We start from the raw sequence: 24,044 nt of genomic DNA on the forward strand, positions 1-24,044 counted from the left end.
TGTATGCAGGTTGGTTTGTAGGAAAACCAAAAGTTATAGCCATGGAGTGGATGACAAATAGGTCCACCTGCTGCCTCACACATACATCTCTATTTTGTTTACAGAAGACCGTAGGCGTCTGTCAGGCCAATAAAGCCAATATAACCTCTAGAGCCGCACACAGAACCTGGAATGCTATTTATCTTAAGGGCTCTTTTCCAAAACATGGCACTGGGGGCTGTCAGGAGGACAGAGCAGAGCTCTGGGTGAAGACTGCACACGCTCACCTGTCACCACTAAGTGGCTTAGTGAGGAACAGAAAATGGAAAGTGTTGGCTCCAATGTGTGGAACTGGAAAAAAATATATAGAAAGTTAGAGTTAAAGTTGATCAGTTTGAACTCAAATGTTAAAGTTGGGAAAATTGGGTGCCATTTAAAAAAATGAGGATGATTTTTGCCAAAGTATGCATAGGCCATTATGAGATCCTACAAATTTAAAGGTACCGTATTTACACAAAATATTTTAAACGAAAACATTTAGCAAAATATAAAAGCCACAATTACTCCGACTGCTGCTAAAATAAAATATTGATTATTACAGGTTTAGTGGTATTAATCACTTACTACATTTCCTGTGGTGCTTGTTCTGCAGACTATTGTACATTTTCTGCTGCCCTGCTCTGTATAAAGTGAAGCTAGTTTATATTATCCAATATTAGCTGGTTAATTAATCAGACTAGAATTAAGCCCAACATTATTCATACTCATGATAGATTTAGATTTTTAAATTATTTTCATTCAGCCAAGAAGGTTCTTAAAGGAAATTAGACTGGCATCTCTGAAAAGGCATTAAAACAATGTAAAAGGAGTATTAGCTTTTATGTAAATCTTGCCCTCAAAAACGTTAATATTATTTAAAGCTAAATCTGTAAGGAGTATAAATAATTTTTGGCTTCACTGTACCTGCTCAGGTAGAGCCTATAGTCACGCCACTTGTAGCCAGACAACTGTAGTTTTCAAGCAGCGCTACCGTAGATAAGAGTGATGGGTGGCACTCTCCAAGCCATCGCTGTCCATGTTTTTTCCAGCAGAAATATATCCAAACAGCTGGAATTGAATTGGCCTTCTTTCAGCCAGCTGTTCGGAAGCGTCAAGCAATGGGTGTCAGAGGTGGCAGCGCTGCGTTACTCTCTTCTCAGTGCAGCCTGATTAATGAAAAATCCGTCTGGCACTTTCACCGGCAACTCGTTGAAAGCACTTGTATCCATAGAAACGGTGTGACAGATGTTATAAACCTTTGTTTTAACTTTATACTGTTCAACTGCCAGTGTTACTATGAGAAGAATAAAAACTAAATCTAAATCGTACTTTTACTACACAACAGCATGCGTATTACACTTTTGTTGCTTCCTTTCTCCAATCCCTGTGTTTTCCCTTCAATCAGCAGCCCCCTTTTCCCTAACAAAAGATCCACAGACAGAGGGGTGAATGTAACAAAATGAGACCCATACAACCCCAGTCATGCATGCACCTTTTACGAGGTAGCACCGTCGTTCACACATCGACTGAGGAGTGACGGGCTCCCTAGGCCCAAGATGTTATCTGTCCATCAGGTTACAGACACCACTGAGGTGATGATTGCTGGGATTTCTGTCACAGATGGCTAGATAAGGAAAAGAGAGGCACACATCTTCTATAAGGGTGTTTACTGGTTGAGTTCCAGTGATAGCTGGTTGACTGATTAACTGGGATTCTGTTATGAGAAAGGAAGATTAAGGGGGGAGATGCTCTATTTTCTTTCACAGCTGAAGATAAAGTGGGAAAAAAACTGAGGGTTTCGGAGGAGGGATAGATAGAGTTGCACTCAAGCAAAGAAGGTAAAGAGGAGACGGTGTGGCCTAAGCACAGACTATGGGAACACAGAAAGGGGCAAGTTCAACTAATTTACCAACATTATGTGGCTTTAAGCAGCTGAATTTCAGCCCTACTTATCTGAGATATAGTGACAACACCACCTAGATTTAATCAAGTTATTGTGCCATAAGATGCCTTCACAGTAATAAGGAAACATATAGTGCATTCATACTTCACACATAAAAAAGACAAAAGTTAATGTCAGTCAAATATTCAGTCATGGCTACAGATTGGACAAAAAAGGACAAATGCACTCATTTAAGGCATAGTATGTACATTCTTGCGCAGGATATGGAACGCTTGCGCTGTAAGGTGGGATCATTGGATATGAGCTGGACTGTGGATGAACTCGATGTTTCCAACGGCGTGAATTCCCTCGACATGTTCACACACTCAATGTTCATCCCTGTTTTTCCCATGCAAATAACCACCTTAACAGCCTAATGCCCTCCTAAAAAACAACAACTTTTCATCAATACCATTTCATTAAAAATGTAAAGTTAACTTTAACTTTAAACTGCCTGAGCTTTTCAATGACACACAAAGACAGTTTTTTTATATTTGAAAATCACTGAGACAGAACCCATCACCCTGGGCCCCGTCGTTTGCAGCAACAAATCCAAGTCCAGCTGCAGCCCTGGCAGGAGGCCAGCACGAAGGGAATCCCTGGCATTCAAACATCCTGCAAACATTCCTCAATTTGTATGTTTTTGTGCGTACCCGTGCTCAAGTGTGCCTCATGACACAAAGAGAAAAAAACAAAATATGTGGGCCCAATTAGAAAGTCGCCATTTGTCCTATTCTCAGTTCAACCGGCTGAAATTTCAGATGCAAAAGAGGAGAGCAAAACACCATTCCTACGGTGCTCCTGGGAACTATAAAACGTTATTAATCAAAACAAGCATTCTTCAATTGAGTCCATGAAAACATAGATCGGCTTAGGGTGGAATATACCCTTTGGTAAGTATTAAATGCATATTAGATTATTACAATATGATTTAAAAAACAGAAATCTTAAAGAGATATATTTTTTTGTTACATTCAGTGTAGTCCTGCCTTTTCACAAGACACGACACATGTTCCCTACACAGGGTCAGTGCATAATAGGCCCCCTTGGATTAATCGTGCATTTGTTGGAAAACATTGTGCCATTTAACACTTTAAAATGTTAACATGTTCGCATCAGTGTGAAGAGAAATACTTTTCAGTGTCCATTCCAGTCATACACACTTTCCTATTCAGCCCTTGGTTTTGGAAGAACAATCACTGCCTCCCTGCTGCTGCATTCTCAGTGCTTCCCTCTAATCCACTTCCTGCGCTAATGGCGTCATTTAAGAAGCTTGGAGGTAGACCTTGTGAATGGGAATGTGTTCAACTACAGGGGTTCTTTTAATGAAGGAGCAGGGAGGTTTGTTGATCACACATTAGAACCTATTCAAATTATCACTGCAGAGACTTCCTAAATAGGCAGGAAGAGGAGCAGAGGTATCTGTCTTATGGTGAGGGAAACCCAGCAAGTGGCAGAGACCCAGTGTTGGTATCATTAGTGTTTGCATACTGAAGGAATAGACCACATCATATCTCAAGGGTGGTACAGAAAAGAAAGGAAGGGACATTCTGTGAACGTCCATCCACACTATTCCATGAAGACTGAAAGGAAAGTTTCACTATGTTGCTTCCAGACTACTCATCATCAGTCAACAGGCAGCTTTGTGCTTGAGGCTATTCTAATTAGGCTTATTTTATAGTTATCAGTATTTGAGATATTGTCATCCATAAACAGTAAGACATGCAACATTGCTTTTACAGTTTGGTGATATTCTGAGAATTAAGGGTTATGTGAATAAGGGACCAGTCTAGACCAGTGGTCCCAATATCCTGTTGTCAGGGTGGTGTCTTGAATGTTTCAAGGACCATTTATTCTCCCTTTAAGCACATAAATATGTCTGCCTGTTTCTAACGTCATTTCCCTCATGTTTTCAACGTATTTATTAAGTTACCATTGTCGTTAGGCAATATACTGTAGACTCGAAAGGACAGTCCAGAGTTCACTTTTGAAATGAGAGGTTTTATACAACAGCAAACATGGCGATGGTAGAGCAAATGTAGATAATGTACTTTCATAGAAAGAAACGTAAAACGAGAAAGTGCAACAGATAGAGGTAGTCTTTGTGGCCACTAAATACTAAAGGTCTACCGGTGCCTATTAATGACTCTTTCACTAACACAAGCTGTGTGGCAACAGGAAAACATTTAAAACGGGGGTCTTACACTCTAGTTCCCAAGGCCTGGTAAGCTGCTACTTTTAGATCCTGTTTCAACACACCTCAGATCAAGTATTTGGGTCATTAGCAGGACTTTGTAGAATGTGAGGATTGGAATTTGGGACTCCAAAACTAACACATGAGGAACAGTTTTCCTGAGGACCAGGGTTGAGGAAAGCTGCTCAAGACTGTCCTCAGAGCCTTTCCAGACTGACAATAATGTGAGGTCCAGTAGACCTTGGACAAGGACTGAACCAGAACATGGCAATAGTGACATTAACCAGCTTGCTCACATATGTAAAAGGGACCAAGGTCCAAAATCAGATCAGCTCTTTCTGTTGCAAGGGTAGCCAACTCCAGTGCTCAAGAGCAAATGTCCAGGTATGTTCTTGCTCCAACAGAGCTGATTAAAACGACTAAGTTGGTCCTTCAGCATGGCACCACGTTCTGGAGAATCCCACTAATGACCCATTCATTTGCATCACGTGTGGCACCTGAGAGCACACCAAATAAATGAATCCTGTCTTTCATTTGAGAGTGTGGCCTTCAATGCAATCCTGAATAAAAAGCAACTCACAAATAAAAAGAATGTTGGTATTTTTATTGTTTTTTGTGTTGGTTGTGTTTTTTTTCTTGGTTAGGTGGTCTTCTTGATGTTTTTCTGGTCTGTTTGCTGGCCTCTTTGTTGGTTGTTTGTTCATTTATTGGTTGGTTTATGAGTTATACCCAGACCTCCAGTGGAGTATTTCAAAAATACCTACAGGCTATAAAAATGAGTCTAATAGCAGCTCATAAAGACGGTATTTACTTGAACCTGTGGTAAAGTTTGCATTCGATTGGTTTTTAGCATAAAGGTCTACGGCTAATTACTCTGAAGACCACGTCAGTCCAGAACAATGACCTTCCCACCAGACACTTACAGCATAATCCTATGTATGAAGATTACCCTGCCAGAGTGACAATATGATGAAAATGCAGAGCAGTGTCAGGAAGGTCTTTGTTAAACTTCAAGCACAAATTGTGTAAATAAACATTGAATGCAAAAATTAATTCTGCAGGATTTTATGTGGCAATAAAGTTTTTCACTTTATATTCTTTTCTGCAGACCTGTTCATTTCCATTTGCTCAGTTTTGCAAATATTTCTAAATAAACATTTATAATTAAAAACCCTAAAAATTAACAAGCCACACCCTGATCTTAGTGTGATGTGAACAAATTAAATATAATTTCAGACTGAAATTCTGCATTATACATGTTCTCCGCCTACCGGATGCTCAAGGAACAGGATTCCCTCCAACCCCTTCCTGAGTCCTCCAGCTGTGTGAACACATCTTTAGCCTGAAATGTTGCAATTGTGGGCAGCAATTTAGGAAAAAGTCCAGACCAAATGATACGCTCATTCTCCTCAACATCTCCAGTGTTCATCTGTGAAAATGGCTTGAATGGGAGCCATAAAATGAGAGCCGGCCGAGTTTTCTAGATGATGTGAAAACAGACCAACTATTAAACTAGTGTATTTATTGTGATCAGATTCTCTTTGCACCTTGACATTGGTTTCCTAGTATTTCATGCTTCCAAATCTCTCATTAACATTTTCTCAACTTCTTGTTTAAGAAAAGAAAAAGAATCTTATATTGGGAAAATTGAATCTTTGACCAGTTTTGAGTCTTTGTACCAGTAAACCCGGTGGATCGATGACATCCATGTTCCACTACATCGACTGCTTAAGCATATGTCAAGCTTAAGTACCTGGACCTGCTTCCAATTATTCTGATGGAGTGGCCTTTAATCAATCTTTCTGGAACCACTTTAACCCCAGCTGATTTGTCAGGTGCTTAACCTGTTTGTTTGAGAGAAAAAAAAACACGTTTAATTAAAGTAAAACGTGCAAATATTAATGCAAAGATTTAGACATGGCAATTAGGGTGCAAACAAAACTTATTTTAATTGTGTTACAAACTGCATAAATATACTTTTGAATGCATTTGAAAAATAACTGAATACTAAAGTTTGAAATATATTCTGGCAAGTACAGAACAAGGAAGCAAAAGTATCAAAGAAACCAACATTTTATCAACCAGCTGCAGTGCAACACAATAAACTATGGAAGGCAGAAGTGCCAAAACAAAAACTTATTACAGTTTTATTACAGAACGAGGGCACAACACCAGACACTCACTCAACACAGTTCCTTCCACTCTTCCCATCTATAAGCTCAGCTTGCTGTGCTGCCCTGCTCTGCCGCAGCAAACCGTTCCCACATGCAGCTGCTCTCTCGTCTGTGAATGGCTCCCTGTGCGCTCCTCACTGTGAGCTGGCCAGGGGCAACACCCAGCACTAACGTGCCAGCTGAGGATTTCCAGAGACTCAGTAAGAGCTAAATAAACCAACAGCCGCATCTGGGAGAGCAGTTACACTGGTAAACACTGGGCTGTGGCCTGGCCGCAAAGCTGGGCCCTTGTTTCCACTTAACGGTGATAACCTCACGTTTGTGCACTGTGGCCTGTCACACTTGCTTGGTCTCATCGTTTGGTGTTTCTCGTGCACATGTTGATGCTCAAATATTTCTGCTCACCTACACCTACCATATTAGTCTAATATAAGGCAATGGCCACATTTACTGGCACTGCTAGCAGTAAAATAAATTCATCATTCCTTGTAGCAGCACGATACCACTCTGAAGAATTTAGAAAGAGCCAACAGTTACTTTGAGTTAATTTTTTCAGCAAAAAAAACAAAAAACAATTCCCATTTTAAGAAAGAAATGTCTGTTGTTTTTTTACAATTAAAAAGTGAATTTGGATTCTGGGTCCTCTTTCATCCTTTTCTCTTCAGCCCACCTAACAGGATTCTCAGGGGCTTGATAAGAGAAACAAGCCCATAGCATCACAGATCCTCCATCACATATTCCTTCTTTATTTTACACCAATCCCACCTGAATTGTTTGTGAATAAAAACCTCAATATAAAGAGAAGCTTAATCTTAAATAGCAAACTCCACCTTTACCTTTGGGGTGGTAGACATGAGATTTGCCAGCTCCAACATACTTTACTGTGGTTCTCCAGCAGTGACCTTTGTGTATTTTATTTTTACCCTCCTGCTTACCGTACACAGGGGCAAGATAAACATCGGTCCTGGTTCGGCCTAGTGGCCAGACATGGGCCTCAATGATGTCACATTTATACTCCAGAGAAACAGAAAGTTTTAGTTTACAAATGACTGAAAACTCGACAAATCTTTGAAAACTCAACGTGAAAAAGTAATAAATTGAACGAAAAAAGTTAATTGCTTCATGGCATTTATTGCATTTTACTGCATTTATTTTAAAATAATTGGTATAGAGTATTCCCCCCTGGTTACCCCTAAGAAAATATAAATATGCGTGGATGTCATCTTATTTCTTCCTGTTAATTCAGTCCAAATTACTGGGGAAAAAAATGCTAATTTTATATTGTAATCAAATCTGACATACGGCTGACCACGGTCATGGTCAATCAGTGAAAAACAGTCTGTTCACAACACATTTCAGCCCTATTCAACCCTGCTGGGACCTGCTGACAAGCAGGTACCAAAAAACCCAGCACCAGGCCGTAAAAGCCAGTAATGGTCACGTTCGCCAAACTGGCCGAGTGGAGTGGAGCCAGCCAAAGTAGAACCCATGGAAAAGCAGCAAATGTCTCAAACAGAACACATTTAACTATGTTGTTTGGACTAGGGTACTCCTTGGTGGTAACCAAAGAGATGGAAACAAATAGAAAGGCATCCTTAGTAAAAAACGCTGCTTTGCACACTGACCGTTGATCCTAAGATCAGAATGGATGTTTAGACAAGAATAACTGAGATAGCAGTGCAGAGAGGTCGGTTGGAGACCATTTATTTGAACGACAAAAGTTTGGCAATTATGTTCTATGTGGAATGCAAAAGATAATGGAGGTGTGAAACTTTCTGCTCACTTCACATTTAAAAACTCACCCATCATATGAGCAGGTCATAAACTCCTCTTTAATCTTAGGATGCCAGCAGCCACAGTTCAGCATAGCCGTGTGTCCCTGGGAAATAAACGAGCAGATGATCAACCTATTTAAAACTGAGCACACGCTGATAGGCTGCACACACGTGGATGATATACATTCACGGCTTCAAAACTGAAAGCTGTGGGGTTTTTTTAAGCTCATTTAATATGTAGAGACAAGCCACAAAGTTTGCTGCCAGATTTAACAAGGAGGAAATTTTAAAAGGTTGGACGTTGCCAGGACAGACCAATTTATTTAGCAGTTTTATTCTAAACAAATTGCATGATAAGACAGCAGTTGTTCATCACTGCTAATAATTTCCGTGTCTGACGATGCATTTCAGTTCTGAGTGGTGTAAACTGCAAGAGAAACATTAGGCCTACATCAAAAAGCCAACACACTGTTTATTTTTACCTCATATCTCAACACTGCAGAAGAATCTCCATTAAGTAAATGAGCCTAAATTTGATCTAGCTCTTAAACTGATTCCTGGCCTCCTGAAGCATAGACCTCGTTTTGCAAATGAGCAAGTAAATGCTGAGACCGGGCAACAGGCAGCGCCACAGTCTTAAACGTCAAGTTCAAGAATACGTTTTGGCCATCCCCTCAGTCTAAGAAGTCATGTGGAGTACTGCAGTGCTCTACTAAAGTATTAATACACATACAACCTCTCCATGTTTCGTCCTTTTATACAAACAAACTATTTGGGGGATTTAATGTGACACACAAACTGGGAGGTAGAAGGAGAAGGATAAATGACTTAATTTTTTGAGAAATAAATAAGTAAGTGTGGTGTTCATTTGCATTCACATCCCTTAACCCGGCAACCATCAGCCTTCAGAAGTCACCTAATTAGTAACAGAGTCCAGCTGTTTGTCATTTATTCTCAGTATAAATCCAACTGTTCTGTGAAGGCCTCAGACGTTTGCTGGAGAACAAACAGTATCAGGAGGACCAAGGAACACAGCAGACGTGGCAGGGTCAAAGTTGTGGAGAAGTTTAAAGCAGATTTAAGCTCTGAACATCTCACCGCGCACTGTTCTGTTAATCATCAAAAATCGTTACTTGTAAAAGATTTTCAATAGCCTGCATCTTTTTTCATTACACTCCACAACTATCCACTAATTTGTGTTGGTGGATCACATAAAATCTCAATAAAATATACTGAAGTTTCTAGTTGTAACTTTACAAAATGTGAAAAAGTGGGGGGAATATTTGAGCAAGTCACTAAACTTGTAACAAATACCTGAGTGGAAAAACTCAGAGGGGGACCTCTTTAACCATCAGGTCAAACAGGAACTCTTAAGCATGCACCAAGGAGGCAGCACACATGACATGCAGCTATTTGACAGAACACAACAGGAAACAGCCATGCATAAGCAGACGATGGGACCAAAGAACATTAGTATGTGTGGATTAGGAAGAGTGCCTGCTTGTTCACTGTCAAAAACACAAAAAACACCACTATAATACCTGTTTCATGCCTGAAATTGATTGCTAATTGCTTAGCAGTAACATTTGAGGGTGAAATAGAAAGAATATGGCAAATTTGGAGTAAACAGGCTCAACTACTCCTCTTTCTGTCAAATTACATAAAGTGATTATTCACAAGTGAATTATAATTAAGCTCAACACGTTTTCACTTTCTTAACAAATCTAATTTCTCTTCCTCAATAGTTTAGGAAGATAAATGACTAAAAAGAGGCAGATCGACTGTTGACTTCAGCAAACAGGGAGTGTGGACCGACGACATATATATATATACACACACACACGTTTGTTGTTGCACATGTTTTGACTCCTTACACTAGATCCTATACAGGTGTCTGTATTGATAGGTTTATGCAGGTTTAATTAACCGTCCCTGATAAGATTGCTGGATTACAGAGAAACTACGACCAGACAGCTCCAAACTAAAAACTAGGAAAACAATTCAGACTTTAATTTTAGATTTGAGGCAACAATTGGACAAAGCTTTTGAGCAAATTTTCAATGTGGATTTTTTTTATTTTTATATATATATATTTGTGTCCAGTAAAGCTGTTATTCTGTTGCATGCATACATAAGCTTGTGAGTCCCAAACCACTCAGCAGGTAGTTGAGATAGGATGAATCAAAAGGGAAGTAATTACAAGTCAACCTAGGCTGAGTAGAGGCAATGAGTTAGTCACCACATGAGATGCAGCTAATCGACTGAGACACCATTAGCATGCCACGATGCTTTTGCATTGAACCAATCGGCTCCAGATGGGACAGACCAGGATAAGACTTTAGGACATCCTGAAAACCGCTTCTTGCAATCAATGGGCCTTCACTTCAAGCACATTTATAAGGCTTCTATAAACCACGTCTAAATGTGCTGCAGCTGCCACCCATGGTCGCTGACCACTAATACAGCTTTCTTAAACACTCTAAAACCCAAACATGGACACTTCATTAGAGTTCTACTTTGTAAGTTTGGGTACATGAACCAAAACAGCCCAGAAAACATTTGGAGCCCTCAGGAGGCACATTGCCTACATTAGCAAAAATAATTCTGATTTGTTTTTATTCATCTGGCGCTCTCCACTCAATCGCATGTAAAATTTGAAAATTAAAAGACATTTATCTACACTACCGGTCAAATCTTTTAGAAACACCTAAACACCTAATAGTCATTTAATGGTTTTCTTTATGTTTATGACTATTTACATTGTAAGTAGATTCTCACTGAAGGCATCAAAACAGGGAATAACAGTAAATCTACAATGTAAATAGTCATGGAGACTCATTAAGTGAGAGAGTGTATCTAAAACCTTGGACCGGTAGTGCAACAAAGTCAGTGACATCTATCAGTCTGAAAAGAGCTACAAAGCCTTTACTGTTTCTTCTTTTTGTAATTATGAAGCTCAACTTAAAACCTGCTTCAAATCCAGAAGGGTCAAATATGAAGACTTGAAAACGTTGTTCCCTGTCTTATTTATATTAGGAGGAAACATTTGTGTGAAATTAATGCAAGAGCAGAAGAAATCTGAAAAAGGTAAAAAGTATTCTGCACTGATCAGGATTTAAATATGGAATCTACAAAAACTAAGACTGAAAAGAAGTTGGACGGATGGATAGACGAGGAATACAGTCAGAAAATCCTTTTTTTCCCCTTTTATACTCCAGATCTGGAAAATACTTTAATCTAATTCCATATTTTTCAGACTTTTACAGACAGAATAGGAGCCCTGAGTGAACATCTGTGCTGAATACATCTTCATTCATTTATTCATTCATTCATTTTATATACTGCTTATTCTATTGTGGGTCACAGAGGGAGCTGGTGCCTATCTCCAGCAGTCTATGTGCAGGAGGCGGGGTACACCCTGGACAGGTCGCCAATCCATCACAGGGCAACACAGAGACATACAGGACAAACAACCATGTAGACACCCATTCACACCTAAGGGCAATTACAGAGACCAATGAAGCTATCATTCATGTTTTTGGACTGTGGGAGGAAGCCAGAGTACCTGGTGAGAATCCACGCATGCAAGGGGAGAACATGCAAACACCATGCAGAAAGACCCCCGGCCAGGAGTTGAACCCAAGACCTTCTTGCTGCAAGGCAACAGTGCTACCAACTCCGAATACATCTTTTCATACTAAAAGTTTTAGAACGTTCAGTCAGATAATGCTCAGTTTAATGTCATGTCAAGCATGTATTGGAAGTGAATTTTGTCATTTTTCTCATGAAATGTGTTGGAACAAAGATTTTAGGCACCAACTGTACAACCTAAAACCTAAAATGTACAACTAATACATCCTGTCCAATCATCAGCCTTTCTAGAGTTCCCCAGTCCTATTAGGAAGAGAAGATTTACTTGAACAGTTATAATATCTAAACTGTATCGTCAATAAAGCTCATGGGTAATATGCAACACATTCTTGATTATATGTTTTTCTTTTGATATGAGAGATTATCACTGAGATTTTCCCAACAGAATCTGACTAAACTTACTTGTTTTCTACCAACTTGATCACCTGATGCTAACATTAATCTCTCTGTTGGACTTTAACTGTGACTTCTCAGGTCTAAGCAATGACTTCCATACAATGTTATCCAATAATACACAAAATTACACACAGAGAGTTTTAAAACGTTCCTCAAGCAAAATGAATTAAGAAAGCTATTTTTGCATACCTTGGTGTTGGCCATATCCACAATGTACTGGTCTCCTTTCACACACTCCATGACGTTGAAGCCATCACGGTCTAACACTTTGGCCTGTGCATTCCCAGAGACCACCAGGAGGACATCACCCGTGATGCTGTACTGCAAGGACTTGATCTGGTGGCTGACAAACAGAAGAGCGTGAAGTAGTTGCTTTAGCTGGCATATCTATGGTGCAATCTTTTGTTCTAGCGATCTCTAGAAAAGTGTCTGCACAAAAATACTGCTTTTAGTTGTCAAAAGAAAAGGATTTGCTGCGTTAAGCTACAGAGACACCCTCACATCAGTGGTAGCCCTAATTAGTATATTTGATGCATGACAAAAACACGTAATAATGATGATAAAGGGAAGACAGTATAAAAACCAACAAGTTATACGAGTTCACACGTTTCTGTTTCATGTCAGAAACGACAAAGAGTGGACCTCAACTGCTCAGCTTTCAGATTTACATTCAGCCTTCCAGTAAACCAAACAGGCTACCAGATGACAATGTAATCATATTAAATGTAGCATGAATTTTTCTTAATAAGGGGAAGCCTGATCCAGCTCAGCCCACTGGTTCCCAAATGCAAGAAAGAACGTGATCTTTAATGGCAGGTTCAGTGGAACGCAGAGTAAACACAAACACAGGCATAACTTCACCATCTGCTTCTTAAAGCCTCATTTTGCATGAAAAGAGGGGATTCCACAGAGTAAGCATTAGACCCGATGAAGCCTAACAAGCCTTCATGTGTGTATTTATGTGACAGTACACTTTTAAGCACACCTAACTGAAGTCAGCGTGGAGGATGTGTGGATGAAACAAATGTAAACAGCTATTGAGCAACTGTGTTGATGTTTCACATACCACTCACAGGGTTGCAGGGATCGGAAGGCCAGCAGAGCCTGGTCCATCCCAGCAAAATCCCAGAACCGCACATCGTAATCGTATCCGCCCGTCACCAGACGGGCTCCAGAGGGGTCTAAGCCAAGAGCTGATACCTGAGGAGACAATTCACTCCATCGTAAACCTACAGTATAATACTGCAACTTTACTTACTGCAACTGCTTCTAAACTGACTCAGTTAGCAAAAAAAAGCAACAAAAGTAAAATGTTTAAAGGTTGATGCTGCGTAAGCAACAAGTTATACAGAACCAAGACATGAGTTGCATTTATTTTTGGTACTGGACAGTAGACTTAAGAGTTAAATATACTCATTTAAAAGTGCTCCACCATGAGAAACATGATCACAACTGTTACACAATAAGAGCAAGGGATAAATCCAACTGCTGATGCAAACTTGCAAAACTGAATAATGAATTTTCAATTTCAAGACATGAACAATACGTTTTTTGTCCATCAATATTGTTCTAGCCACAATTATTATTATTATAATATACACTGCTCAAAAAAATAAAAGGGAACACTTAAACAACACGATATAACTCCAAGTAAATCAAACTTCTGTGAAATCAAACTGTCCACTTAGGAAGCAACACTGATTGACAATTGTTATGGTCCCTGGCCTCCAGGGGGACTCAGGAGCGACCATACTTTTTTCTTGTGTGTTTCAGGTTTACCTTGCTGCCACAGGTGTGATGTATTGCAGCTCGTCAGCCACTCCATATAGAGCTTTTAAGGACATGACATCAAAGTTGGATCAGCCTGTAGTGTGTTTTTCCACTTTAATTTTTGTGTGACTCCAAATCCAGGCCTCCATTGGTTAATAAATTTAATTTCCATTGATGATTTTTGTGTGATTTTGTTGTCAGCACATTCAACTTTATACAGAACAAAGTATTCAATGAGAATATTTCATTCATTCAGATCTAGGATGTTATTCGAGTGTTCCCTTTATTTTTTTTTTAGCAGTATATATATATATCTATATAGATATAGATATATAAATAGAGAGAGAGAGAGAGAGTACTGTGCAAAAGTTCTAGGCAAGTGTGAAAAAATGCTGTAGAAGAATTGCTGCTGTTTTGAAGGCAAAGGGTGGTCACACCAAATATTGATTTGATTTAGATTTCTCTTTTGTTCATTTACTGCATTTTGTTGATTGATGAAAATAAATGATTAATACTTCAATTTTTTTAAAGTATTCTTTGTTTATCAGCATTTTTTCCCACCTGCCTAAAACGTTTGCACAGTACTGTATATATTTTAACATGAGTCCATAACAATTATAATTATAATATTTAAAAAACTCCTTACTGTTTTGGAGCCGTGCTGTAGAGTGATCTCATGAGTGTCTGGAATCTTCTTCACTGGGTTCTGATTGAGATAAAAACCAAGAAAAAAAAGAAGACAGAGCTGGAAAAAAATTTTTTTTTTTGGATAGTTTCTTTTTAATCTAAAATAGATTCATCTGTATGTAACCTTTGGTTGCCTGCATGTAAATAATACCAGTCTAAGGTTAGGATGTGAATTGCTTTGCTCCAGCCTGAGCTGTTTACTTCACTATGTCGTAATTTGTAGATGCAATAATAATATATGTTGATATTTTCCACACACCATATGAATTTAAGATAAACTAATATGATAATCCCACAGTAAACGTGGCAACACAACCCAATGTCTGGCTGTTCTAGTGCTGCCACCTAGTGGTCGCATTTGTAACATCCTACAACCAGGTTCTCTTATTTTCTAGCTTACTGGTTTATTTTCTGTCCCTGGGATGTTTAATGCCATCTGCCTATATTAGGAATCAGTCCCAATGTCTGTTTATGAAGATAAAATATCTAAGGAGGCATCCACACTGAAAACTCAAAATGTTAAAACAAAGGGACTTTCATACATACATCATCATCATCGTTGTCGTCGTCATCATCATCATCATCATCATTTGTCTCTGCTTCGTCGTCATCATCGTCATCATCATCACTCTTTGCTGTGCCATCCCTGTAACCTGGTGGAAGGGGAGGTCCTATAGGCTCATCTTTGTCCTCTTGGGCTGCATGCTGAGGAGGCATCGGGGGCCTGACAGGCTCCGAGTCTGAATCACTGCTGCTGCCACTTTGCTGGACCCTTAGTAGTTTTTTTAAAAGCATTCTCAAGTAAAGCAAAAATATCTCCAGCATTGAATAGGAAACATTTCCGAGTTATTCACTCAAACAAGACAAACTCGTCTTACCTAGCTGCAGCTTTGTCTTTCTGACTGAGAACTGAAGGTTTAACTGACTTGGAGCTTTCACCTTCCTCTTCCATCTGAGCCCCTTTGTGTTGCTCCTCTGAGTGCAAAAATGTTACAATGAAGTTGCTTTTACACATCAATATTGCATGAAAAACCTTATTCAAACATTTGCTTTGTCAGTTTGTATACGTAATAGTTCAGTAGTTCACAAAAGCTGAAACTTTCTGACTCACACAACCACAGTGACACAATCTTTCAACTGCAACCATTAATGTCTGAGGTGTGCAAACATGCCCAAAGGACAATTTAAACAACAGTCTCAACATTTATATTGTTTCATCTCTGGTTTATGAACACAGGTATAGCTTTTTGCAATTATAGCAAACATTGACAGATTTTCTTTTTCAAGTCTATTTAATTTGTGACTCTCCCATTTGGTGTTTTGTGACCAACAGTAGGCCTGTACCCCCAGAATATACATTTTCACTCCCATAATTATTGAGTATGGTTGCCAAGGTAGGCCATGTAAAAAGGGTTTCTAAACATGTCATTTTCATGTCCAAAAGTGTAGATAAAAATGTCCAGAAACAGGCAGACAGATGGACGGATGAATAAATGGACGGACGGATGGATGGACAGACGGATGGATGGATGTGTTGGCGAATGGACAAATTGATGGATGGACAAATGGAGAAATTGATCAAGAGATGGATGGAGCTTTTAGAAATGAAATAGGGGGAAATCTAGGAAACACCATTTTCTTTATATAGTTTTCCAGACCTGCCAAACATTTAAATCAAATTCCAGACTTTACCAGACTCTCTGTAAACCGTGTGTAGGAGGGAAGTTTTAGAAATCTTAGTGCTGTGCTTTTGGCAGATAAATTATAGATCTCAATTCTTCTCCAGGACAAGGTGGTAATAACGTCAAGAATTAAGTTCATGCTTAAAACAACACATGTCCCAACATACTCACCCAGGACACGCTGACTCCTCTCAATAGCTGTTCTCCGGGTCTGCTCAAATATGGCTTCAAGATCAAATGTGCGCGCCTTCTTACCTATAAAAGTACAAAACAAATTAACCTAAAGTGATGCCCGTCATATCTGAAACAGTGCTCTGCAGTCAGACAAAAAAAGCCTTTGTAGTTGCACATACCAAACCCAGAGAATCCCATGATAGATCCAATATCTCCATCACCAGGCAGTTTATCTGATCAAAAGAGAGTATTTTATAGGAGATTTAATAACACTGATGACTCATTTGACCATGGGAACTGCAATTTAATCTTCCTTTTACGTACAGGGTGTAAACGCCTCAAAACAAAGATGCAACCGGGGAAATTTATTATAGTTTAGTCAGAGACGACTTTTAAATTAATATTTAAATAGCCCTTAAAGTTTTTCTGTCAAAATGTTCAATTTTTAATAATATTTTATTCAAGATTTATAAAATATATACTAATAACTAAAAAGAAGTTAAGCTAAATCGTTAAGCTAACGACAAATTAGCAACATTTTAGAGTTAACAAATTAATTCGGCAAAAAATATACAAGTGATTGTCCATGCCTATGAAAAAAACCATAACGTACATTCAAGTAGTCTAGATAAATGCAATACAGAGAAAACAGACGCAAAACCCAACAAATGGTTTACCTTCATCCATGTTTCCAAACACGACTGTTTACCTCTGACCTACGGAAGTTCTTCTTCTTCTTCCTTACTGGTCGTGTTGCGCAGATGTCCTACTGATCTGCGCACGGCGCTTCTGCCGGCTTGGAGAAATTCTGTTTTAAAGGCAGCGTTTGGTTTGCTGAAGTAAACGCACTTTTTCAGTTCTGGTTTAAAAGAGCCAGCAGTTTCTGAATATCTCTGGTTTTCAGGCAGGTGGTTCCAGAACTGAGGAGCATAGAAACTAAACACTGTCTCCCCTTGTTTAGGTTTGGTGCTGGGAATATGAGCTAAATGGTCTGAATAATTCATACCGGACCAGCAACCTTGAAATGTGTTTAGGCCTAAGACAACTTAGTGCCTTATAGCAGGAGTTGCCAAACTTTTCCTTGGCCACCCAAAAAGGTTAGCTTCCGGGTGGGACCCCCTTTTGGAAACCCACAGCCAATGCTAAAAATTATGTAAAGAAACATCCAACTTTTTGGAATATCTTTTACTAAGTATTCAATAATCAATAAATTACTTTAATGTAAGAATATTATTAAAATATGTTAACACAATTATAATCCCATTGAATAACATTCAACAAACTGTTGAGAACAATGTTTTTTATCATCCCCTTATCCTTTCTGAGGCCCCCCCAGTGCCCCCACTTTGAAAAAAGGTTTGAGGCTTTTCTCCTGAATGAATGAATTTTTATGTAGCTAAAACAGCAGCACTGCAGCTCATTCCTCTTCTTCAATGCTGTACTGTTGTGTGAGAACATACTGATGTGGTGCTCTATTTGGTCACACTGAATTATAAAAAAACGAAGCAATAGTGGGACAATCATTGTGTGACACGGGCTTATCATTATGAAGTATTTTAATTAAACAGATTTAAAAAGAAAAATACAAGAAGCTTTTAAAAACATTTTAAAAACAGTTAAGGAAGCAAAAATATAGAAATATAAGGATAACTCCTGAAGACATTACAAATATAAATAAGACCAACAGATATATTCAATATATAACTTCTGATGGAAATAGTTTTTTTTTATTTACAATTTTATACTTCTGATTATATAGTGTATCCAATAGGCACTTCTGGTACTACACAAAATATATTACTGTACAGATTTGTTATTAACATTAATCTTCTTCAACAGCCACCATCTTTTCGATGGCAGCCCAGTCTATTCTGCTTAGGCTGCTGCCTGCGCTGTCAGAGAGATCATCCAGCCAGTACATCTCTGAAACTCCACCTGTGACAGCACCATCCTGTCCTTCTAAAATCCCACCCAAAACCTGAAAAGAAGCCACAAAAAGGTGGTGGTGGAGACCACCTCATCTGTCAGCAAATTTCAGAGAAATACGCAAAGTATTACTTGAAAAAGTAACACATGATGAACCAAACCTGAGCAAAACAAAATCGCAATCGAGGAAACAAAGTTATTTGAAAGGGACATTTCAGTGTTTTTCTCTACAGTGGAAAGATTATTAGGTTATTTTTAGGAAAATGTGACTCTTACCAAGGTAGAATCCTCCTCAGCCTCCAGCCTGGTCAATTCTGAACGTTTCACCACTTCAGGCTTTTTAACTTGTTTTTGTTCCCTCAGGTTCCCTCTTTGTAAAGCAGCTCTACTGGAAAAACTACTGTTGAACCCAGTTTTTGTTTGGACTCCAACATGCTGGGCCTGACTCTGGCTGGCTGCATTAAGCTTGGATTGGCTCCCCTTGGTGTTGCTTAGCATACCACGCCTTGTTACCTGAGACAGTCGATCCCCTGGCAAAAAGGTTACTAAAACAAAAGACATTGCATAATATAAGTAAAGTTAAAGTATTTCTTATGGAACTATGTCAAAAATAAACATGAACAGTGTCGCAAAAAAGTATTTACACCTCAGAGCAGATATGTCAAGCTCAAGGCTCGTGGTCCCCAACCAGCCCACAAGATCATTTTATCTTTTTATTCTTAATGGCCTACTAGTCAGTTTTGTAGGGTGCAATGTCATCACAATACATTTCCCATAATGCACTGCAACAGCTAGTCATAGCTAAAGATATGGGTGCACACAAGCGCAGATTGTGGGACAAGAAATTTATGGCACTCTTCACAAGGTCAAGAAATGTCAAACCCAATGTCAAAAGTAGCAGGAAGCATCCAGGTTGAGCTTATAGGACTGCAGTGTAGCAGCACACTTAAGACCATGTTTGGTCGATGCCTAAACACAGCACTGTATGTATTGTATTATGAAAACATTTGATAATGATACCTGGTCGATGAAGTCCCAGTCTTCTGCGAAGATCCTCTGAAGGTCCCCTCTCAACAGAATAACGCAGGCAAGGAGGGGTACCTTCTGACTGAAACTTAGGACTTTTTTTATCATTGGCTGATACGATGAGAGGCCTGCAAGAGAAAAAATACTACACATATTACTAAAGTACATTACAGTGTTGTCTTAAGCCTCTGTCACTCTTTGTCATCTTATGTTGGTGCATCTAAAAACTCTGCGTGATTCTGAACATAAAGAAATTCAGCACATTTTGTGAAACATCATGCCCTGTGACATCTACGAAGTACTGGTAACATTTATGATCTGTCCCTGTTCTAATTTCCCCTCGGGGATCAATAAAGTATCTTTGAATTTGAATTGAATTTTGTGTGTATAGTGTGTACAACGAGATGAAAGTTGCAAAATACACAGTTTGCTATGACATAAGGATAGAGCGAGCTAGATTTTGTTGTCACCGTTTTGTTTTTTCCCTATACAATCAACTGACCATATCAGGCTGGAGGTTCAATGCTACAAGCACAGTGTTTTGCCCCCAATTATTTAGAAAATGATTGTCTGAATTACTCAGGGTCATCTCCTCAAGCACGTCCATCACTCAAAGCATTCGGCAGGCCTCCGTCTGCATAGCTTAGCCTCAATGTGCACAGCTACATCAGCATAGCATTTATGTAAATTTGGTAGCTGTGGCGGCTATCTGCAGTACAGACGTTTTTTAGAAGTCCAAAAAAAAAACTCCACGTCAGTCAGGCTCAACAAATTAAGTACACCAGGCAATGCAGGAATATCATTCATTCAATAGTTACATATTTTCATACATCACAGAAATGCAAGGTAGATAAATTTGAGGAGTCAAAGTAACAAAAATTAACTTGTAATGAGTTAAAGGTGTCAAATACTGAAAATGGTAAAACTGAGTGCTGTAAAAACCAACAAAAGGATTAGCCTCTGTAAAATTAGAATCAGTGAATTTGGAGGTCATTAAAATGATAACCTTGTAAATATTAATGTTACAAATTTGAAAGGTTATCAAATTTACGTTGCCCGTTTTCAATCACTGCCTTGATTTTAGCGCCTCCATTTTTAACACTTCAGTTTTATTCATCACGTTCAGAGTGTAATTTTTGTTACTTCCGGTAAATCGGAATACGGCAGCAGCCCCGTCACGACAGCGGAGTTTTGTAGTGCGTGACCCACAATTTCACATGATTCACTGTGGGTCGAAGCGGATTGGTCGAGCTCCCGCAATGGTGGACGATGGTGGCAAAAATTGTGAATTAAAATGTATATAATAAGCTTTCTGTGACCCCTAATGAACTTTTAAGATGTTTTTACGCGAGAATGCACATTTGTTGAAGTCAAACATCTACTTAATTAAAAAAATAGGTTTGGCGTTTCTCAGTCGTCAGCCGACCGAGCAGTGGTCCTTCCCTCTTCCGGAGAAGGCGTCTGATTCCCGAGTTGAACCTACCGCTGGTTTTAACTACTAGGTGGAAAGGTGGAATCCACATTTGTCATTGTCTTTTTCCTTGAAATAAACCTTTGTTTGTATATTGGAATCTTTTGAATAACACGCTAGTGCCTAAACCACAAACCCATGGTGCTCATCAGTGATTATTTGAGTTAAGTCCTTGGTTTGGTTGATTTGTTTCCTTTGACAAATAGTCACCACACATAGCCTGAAAATTATCCTACAGCATCCCACTCGTGTTGGCAATTTTTGAGAGTTCTGGGCCCTAAAGAACTTGCAGCAAATCATTGCTGTACATTTATTTATTTATTTATTTACAAGGATTATAATACAATATCTTGTAGAGGGTTAAGTAACAGTGCAACAAGTTAAAGAAAATAAAATACAAGAACCTGGGATTATAGTGAAAAGAACAACAGTAAGCCACATAAATGTAATGGAATAATTACTTAAAATAAAAGATGCCTAGATATGTTTGCGGATATTTGAGAAAATACAGATTTGAGAAGTCTCAATGAGAAGTGATACATTTTAAAGTTGTTTAAAAAAAGGTCAAAACAAGGTGCAACAATGCACAATATGGTCAAAGGAAAACTCAGGGATATTCGGTATTTTCAGTGACAACCATTCTTTAATGTCATTCCAGAATTCATTTGAGATAAAGCAAGTAAAAAGAGGTGTTCAACTGTTTCAACAGGACAACTGCAGAAGGCACATCCAACTAGATCAAATTTAAAGCGTTTGTGTAAAACAAAAGCAACTGGGTATATTTTATGACAAATTTTAAAGTGAGTCTCTTTCACCTTAGGTGGAACTGGCCATTTCATGTCTCTGGATAAAGCTTTTTCAGCTATATTCGAATCCACAGATGGCATTCTTCAGTTGTAATCATTAAATAATTTTGATTTAAATGCAGACGTGAGTACAACATTATTGAGTTTCCTATCAGTAAAATTGATGTCGTTCACAACCAGTTTGGGTAGAGTTGGAGTGACTCTAGAATACCTTAAAGTGTTTTGTATAAGATGAATAAGGACGACCGGAATAGCTTTACAAACTTTCAGATATTTCAGATTAAACTTGTTAACAAATTCATCGTGGTCTAACAAAACTTCATTGCTGTCCATTAAGTCAGTTACAAACAAAATCCCTTTTCTATACCTGTTGACAACTATTGTCCTATTATTCCACAATACAAAGCTGTGTGGGGTAAAATTATGACTGAATATCATTTTCCAGAAAAGCAAAATGTATTTGTGAAAGTTAGACAGTTGAATAGGAATCTTGGTTAAATTAAAGTCACATTCAAGCAAAAAATCCAGGCTACCAAGTTTATCAAATAGGGCTCTAGGGATATGGAACCACACAGAGTTGGGGAGTGAAAATAGGCTTTTAGCCAGTTTATTCTAAATGTACTTATTAGGGCTTCATTCCACCCTCATCATATGCTTTAATAAGTTAAGACCTTCTTAAATAATGGATTTTGTTCATCCAGATAAATTGAAAAATTATTGAATTTGCCGTCTTAATACTTTTCTCAGAGATGAACACAGATTGACATAGGTAAACCAATTTGGACACACCCTCAGCCTTTGATAAAAAAACTCGCCCAAAAATTGTGAGATCTCGAACTAACCAGCGGTTTAAGGATTTTTTCAAGTTATCTATACATTTACCAATATTCTCCTCCTCTCTTTTAATAAGATCTTTGGAAATTGTTATTCCCAGATATTTAACTTCAGATTTAACTTTAATGGAGGAAACAGACTTTTCAGAGCTGGAATGGATCGGAAGAAGTTCACACAGATACTTCAGAAAAGGTTAAAATGGATTTTAGTGCAATATCAATCATAGTTTTGGCTGTGTCATCAGCAAATTGACTTATTTTAAATTCGTTGTCAAAGATTGTAATTTCATCCAAGATTGGGTTTTGAGATATTAATAAGTTAAGCATTTGGGTTGTCAGTATGAAAGGTTTAGGGAAAATTGGACACCCTTGCCGAATGCCTCTTGACATAGTAAAGCTGAGGGTCAAATTTGTGCCAAGGGAAACTGAATTACTTATGTCAGTATAAAGCAGTTTAATTATATTGCAAAATCTTTCCCGAAAGCCAAAACATTTTAAGGTTTGCATAATAAAGTGATGCTCAATCGAGTCAAACGCCTTGTAGAAGTCAAGGAATAAGATGAAACTGTCGCTATTAATAAAGTGTCGATAATCAAGCATGTCAAGAATAAGTCTTGTATGATGATGAATATTCCTTCCCTTTATGAACGCAGACTGACATTCATTTCAACAGTCGCTAACCCACTATTTAAGCGATTGGCGTAAACAGGAGCTAGTATTTTATAGTCTGTGCATAATAAAGTAATGGGTCTTGAATTTTATAAGGACAAGGGGTGTTTGTTGGTCTTGGGGATCAAAGTGATAAGACCTTGTTTCATGGTATGTGAGAGATTGTTATTAGAAATACATTCTAGAAGGGCATCAAATAAAAGTTTCTTAAATTATCCCAGAAAAACTGATAAAACTCAACGGTTAACCCATCAAGTTCTGGAGATTTACCCTTAGCCATTTGATGTATTGCTTTGTCTAACTCTTCCGTTGTTAAATCCTTGTCCATTAGGTTTCGAAAATCAGAGTCAATAGTTTTAATAGAGTCCTTAATTTGTACAAAGAAAGATTGGCAATTAGATTCAGAATAATTGGAAGAATACAGTTTACTATAAAATGTTCGAATTGTTTTGTTAATTAATTCAGAGTCACCCGTAACAATACCATTAATCATTAATTTTGCAATTTTCTTTTTGGTCTGTGTCTGTTTCTCAAGATTAAAGAAATATGATGAGTTCTTCTCGCCCTCCTCGATCCAACGAGCCCTAGAGCGAATGAAGGCTCCCCGAGCTTTATCAAGAAAAGATGTTATCCAGTTGAGTTTTAAAATCCTCAAGTTGAAGTTGCTCCTCTGGTGATATATCTTGTTTTCCACATAAATTATTAATATTAGGTAAGGTAAGGTAAGTTTATTTATATAGCGCTTTTCAGCAACGAGACACTCAAAGCGCTGTTACTAACAAGTTTAATTTGTTTTCTCTCCTCAGTTTTGAAGCCTGTTTACTGATCCTAATTGCAGCTGCCCTAACAC

The 24,044-nt window shown here is 38.4% G+C and overlaps 2 protein-coding genes across 7 annotated transcripts in view; both read right to left on the reverse strand.

The window, feature by feature from the left end:
* LOC124872832 (WD repeat-containing protein 70) overlaps positions 1 to 17,246 on the reverse strand; it is a 54,780-nt gene extending 37,534 nt beyond the window's left edge. The window contains exons 1-9 of the mRNA XM_047373220.1: positions 17,141 to 17,246; positions 16,643 to 16,696; positions 16,461 to 16,544; positions 15,486 to 15,582; positions 15,154 to 15,379; positions 14,567 to 14,626; positions 13,217 to 13,350; positions 12,340 to 12,493; positions 8,131 to 8,207 (exon numbers count right to left, since the gene is read on the reverse strand). Coding sequence (XP_047229176.1) covers positions 8,131 to 8,207; positions 12,340 to 12,493; positions 13,217 to 13,350; positions 14,567 to 14,626; positions 15,154 to 15,379; positions 15,486 to 15,582; positions 16,461 to 16,544; positions 16,643 to 16,696; positions 17,141 to 17,150 — 896 coding nt within the window. The 5' untranslated portion in view covers positions 17,151 to 17,246. The remainder of the gene's footprint in view (positions 1 to 8,130; positions 8,208 to 12,339; positions 12,494 to 13,216; positions 13,351 to 14,566; positions 14,627 to 15,153; positions 15,380 to 15,485; positions 15,583 to 16,460; positions 16,545 to 16,642; positions 16,697 to 17,140) is intronic.
* Positions 17,247 to 18,001: 755 nt separating this feature from the next.
* cplane1 (ciliogenesis and planar polarity effector 1) overlaps positions 18,002 to 24,044 on the reverse strand; it is a 38,451-nt gene continuing 32,408 nt past the window's right edge. For all 6 annotated transcript variants that reach the window (XM_047373215.1, XM_047373214.1, XM_047373219.1 and 3 more), the window contains 3 exons: positions 19,410 to 19,543; positions 18,666 to 18,934; positions 18,002 to 18,441 (listed from right to left, as the gene is read on the reverse strand). In XM_047373215.1, coding sequence (XP_047229171.1) covers positions 18,286 to 18,441; positions 18,666 to 18,934; positions 19,410 to 19,543 — 559 coding nt within the window. In that variant the 3' untranslated portion in view covers positions 18,002 to 18,285. The remainder of the gene's footprint in view (positions 18,442 to 18,665; positions 18,935 to 19,409; positions 19,544 to 24,044) is intronic.

Source organism: Girardinichthys multiradiatus, chromosome 8, assembly GCF_021462225.1.
Source record: "Girardinichthys multiradiatus isolate DD_20200921_A chromosome 8, DD_fGirMul_XY1, whole genome shotgun sequence".
NCBI lineage: Eukaryota > Metazoa > Chordata > Actinopteri > Cyprinodontiformes > Goodeidae > Girardinichthys > Girardinichthys multiradiatus.